Source organism: Tupaia chinensis, unplaced genomic scaffold, assembly GCF_000334495.1.
Source record: "Tupaia chinensis unplaced genomic scaffold, TupChi_1.0 Scaffold147340_1, whole genome shotgun sequence".
NCBI lineage: Eukaryota > Metazoa > Chordata > Mammalia > Scandentia > Tupaiidae > Tupaia > Tupaia belangeri.
Genome location: NW_006207191.1, coordinates 128,496 through 132,108, shown reverse-complemented (window position 1 = coordinate 132,108; position 3,613 = coordinate 128,496). Strand labels below are relative to the sequence as shown.

General features: G+C 40.1%; 1 protein-coding gene across 1 annotated transcript in view; it reads left to right on the top strand.

The window, feature by feature from the left end:
* Positions 1 to 3,613, top strand: part of BLMH (bleomycin hydrolase) — a 55,482-nt gene that overhangs the window by 27,950 nt on the left and 23,919 nt on the right. The window contains exon 10 of the mRNA XM_006169616.2: positions 779 to 896. Within this exon, the coding sequence (XP_006169678.1) occupies positions 779 to 896 (118 nt within the window). The remainder of the gene's footprint in view (positions 1 to 778; positions 897 to 3,613) is intronic.

Here is a 3,613-nt window from a genome sequence, read left to right as displayed (position 1 = left end):
GATCCTTCTTTTTTTTTTTTTTTTTTAAGAGAGAGAGATTTTTGCTATAAGGTGCATGCACTTGCCAGAGAGACAGAAAGCAAGAGATCACCCCTGGAGGGATGCCAAACTGTAATTCCTTCTCCTCCGTTCTCCTTGGGATCTTGGGCCCGCATGTACACATGCCTGGCCTGAGTTTTAAGCTACCAGGCCCAGGACTCAAACTGCAGTCCTACTACATGGGAGTCCAGTGATGTAACCATTATGCCATCTGCTGGTCCCAGTTGATCCTTCTAAAACAGATTATTTTACTTGTACCTTTAGTATTTTGTCTTTATAATTTGCATGTATATTTGAGAGCATTCCTGATGATCGTTCATGACAAGGATGGTTCATTTGCAAACTAAATCATACAAGAGTTCCTAGCTATTAAATACCCCATTTTAGGGTTACTTACAAGTAATCATTACTCGTAGAAATTGAATAAATATCTTGATGGTTGTCAAGAGAAAAGAAATCTGCCTATACAAGAGTTCCTAGCTATTAAATACCCCATTTTAGGGTTACTTACAAGTAATCATTACTCGTAGAAATTGAATAAATATCTTGATGGTTGTCAAGAGAAAAGAAATCTGCTAAAAGACAGAATAAATTAGCTTTTTTTTTTCATTTTGAAAAAGCTGGAGCCCATATTTGTTCAGGAAATTGGGTCCCTTCAGTTTCGTCTGTGTTCCTTTTTCGTCCAGTTTCCTCCCCAGGATTGCCCTCTTTTTATTTTGTGCTGTCATTCTTTTTACAGCTATGACCATGAGTTAGTGTTTGGCGTCTCCTTGAAGAACATGAATAAAGCCGAGAGGTTGACTTTTGGTGAGTCACTGATGACCCACGCCATGACCTTCACTGCTGTCTCAGAGAAGGTATGATCCTCAGCGTGCCAGCCACGGTATTTCCACAGATGGAGCTACAGTCGCTTGCAGTGTTTGTCCAATAGAGCTTCACTCATAGTGTCTGTGATTTCTGTTAAAAGTCAGCTTCCAAGTTAGACGCAGTACCTGCATCCCTTGGGCTTTGGCTGTATGCTCGGAGGTAAAAATAGGAACTTTCCCTGAGGAGCAGAATTTGGGTCAGCAGGGAGTAATTGCTTTTCTGTACCTTTGAAAAGTATTGGAGTGGAGAGAGGTCAGCAAGGGAATGGGAAAAAAAGTAACTTCTGTTTTGTAAGGAATTCACATGTGTCCTGAAAGTATTTGTATCTTGATGACCTATGTTTAAACTATGTTTGTCATTCAGATTATTTTGCAGTAAAATGGCAATAACAGTAATTTGTGGACTTCGTGCCCATTGCTGCATTTTTTTCAGAGCTTCGTGAAATGTGATACAAAATATTTTAAATTTCTTATGAAATTCTTTCTTTCTTTATTTATTTTTGCTATAGGGCATGCGCACTTGCCAAAAAGACAGAGAGAGACAGAGAGACAGAAAGTGAGAAATCACCCCCCAGGGGGGATGGTCATACCGCAATCCCCTCTCCTCCATCCTACTCTTGGGATCTTGGGCATGCACACACATGCCCGGCATGAGTTTAAGCCACTGGGTCTGGGACTCGAACCACTGTTGACTACATGGGAGTCCAGCGACATAGCCACTGTACCATCTGCTGATCCCTGAAATAGTTTTAATAATAATAATATCATCACTATTTCTAGGACATAAGTTAGAAACAACTGAAATTTTATCTTTCACAAATGAGCTCATTTCCAGGCTGAAGAATGGATATTTTAACCCCTGTGTTCAGAGGCCATAAGAAATAGAAAACTGAACAACTGTAATTCTTTACTGCCATAAGCAAAAATGTTTTCTCTATTAATTAATGGAAATCAAGTCACAGAATAACTGTCTTACATACATTTTTTAGGAAATAGTTTGCTAGGTAATCTTTTTGCTTTCCTATTCACTAGATTTATGATCACTAAAACATTTAGAAATACCTTAACATATTATACCATATTTCCTAACTGGGCTGGCTAGAGGTCCTGATTTGTTCATTGTACTCTCTAAGCACAGCTGTGGGTATGGTAGGGTTTCCTCTGTACCTTTCTCCCATCTCTTCCAACTACCTCACTTGAAGGCTGCCCATTTCACTCTATAGCACCCTAGATCCTGGTAGTGTCTCTACATTCAAAACTAATCTTAAATAAGATTTAATTACATTTGTACAAATTACAGGACTGGGACTTTAAATAGTAGCTCTGAGGTATCCTCGATTTTATATGAGATCAAACATGGTATGGTGTGGGAGTACTCTGACCTAATTACACAATCCTGTGCTGTTCCTGATCCTTGTGTAGTTTTCATAAATAAATGTAAAGATTGAGGTTTGGGGGGCCAGCAGGTGGCATGGTGGTTAAGGCAACTAAATACCTTAAGGCTGACTGCCAGGTAGGAGTCTCGAACCCAGTGGCTTGAAAATCACTCTGGGAAGCCAGCAGGTAGCATGTTGAAGCTGCTGGACTCCCACATGGTCCGCCATGGTTCAAGGCCCAGACCTGGCAGCTTGCTTTCTCACTTTCCATCTCTCTCTGGTCAAAATTTGTAAAAAAAAAAAAAAAAAAAAAAAAAAAAAAAAATAAAAAAAAAATTTTTTAAAAAAAAAAAAAAAAAAAAGGGATAAAAAATCATGCTGGGTATGTGTGCATGCATGCCCAGAATCCTGAGAGGAACATAGAGGAGAGGGGATTGTGATGTGGCCATCCCTCCAGAGTTGCTTTCTCACCTTCCCTCTCCCTGTCTCTGTCTTGAACCAGTTCTATAGAGAAAATCAAAAGAAAAAAAAAAAAAAAGGATTGAGTTTTATGTGCCACTGAGCTATTTTCGTCATGATTCCATCCCTTGACATCCTCAACTCTGTAGAGAGACTCCTACACCAAGGAACAGACTAAGGGTTACCCAGAAGAATGTGTCGAGTATAACTGGTATACCTGTATAGATCAGGAAAAGTTATTTCAGAACAATAAAAGGTGATTTAAGGGACCAGCACATGGTATAATGGTTACCATATAGCTGACTATGGTTCAGTCCCGGACCTGGCAGCTTAAAGCTCATATCGGACATGTGTGCGTGCGTGCCCAAGATCCCGAGAGGAGAATGGAGGAGAAGGGATTGCAGCATGGCCATCCTCCCTGGGGGGGTGTGATTTCTCATTTCTATCTCTCTGTCACTCCAGCGAGCACATATGCCTTGTAGCAAAAATCTCTCTCCAAAAAAAAAAGCAATTTAAAAGTTTTATCACTCAATTGAATAAATTCTCACATTTGAATTATAAACAAAATTAAGTGATGAGCTATTTAAAATGATGGTACCTTTTTGATGTTAGAAGTAAAACACTAGGGGAATTATAAAAGTCTGCTTATTATCACTAAACTAAAGTTCCTTAAGATTTTGTAGTTTTGTTTGCTTGTTTTTTGCCAAAGGGTATGTGCACTCACCAGAAAGGAAGGCGAGAGAGAAAGCACCCTCCAATTGGGCGTGGCTGTGCCACACTCCCTGCTCCTCTGTCTCTCTATCCCATCAGGATGTGGGGCACCTGCACTCGTGACTCACATGTTCTTCACGTCGCCAGGGCTGGGATTTGAAC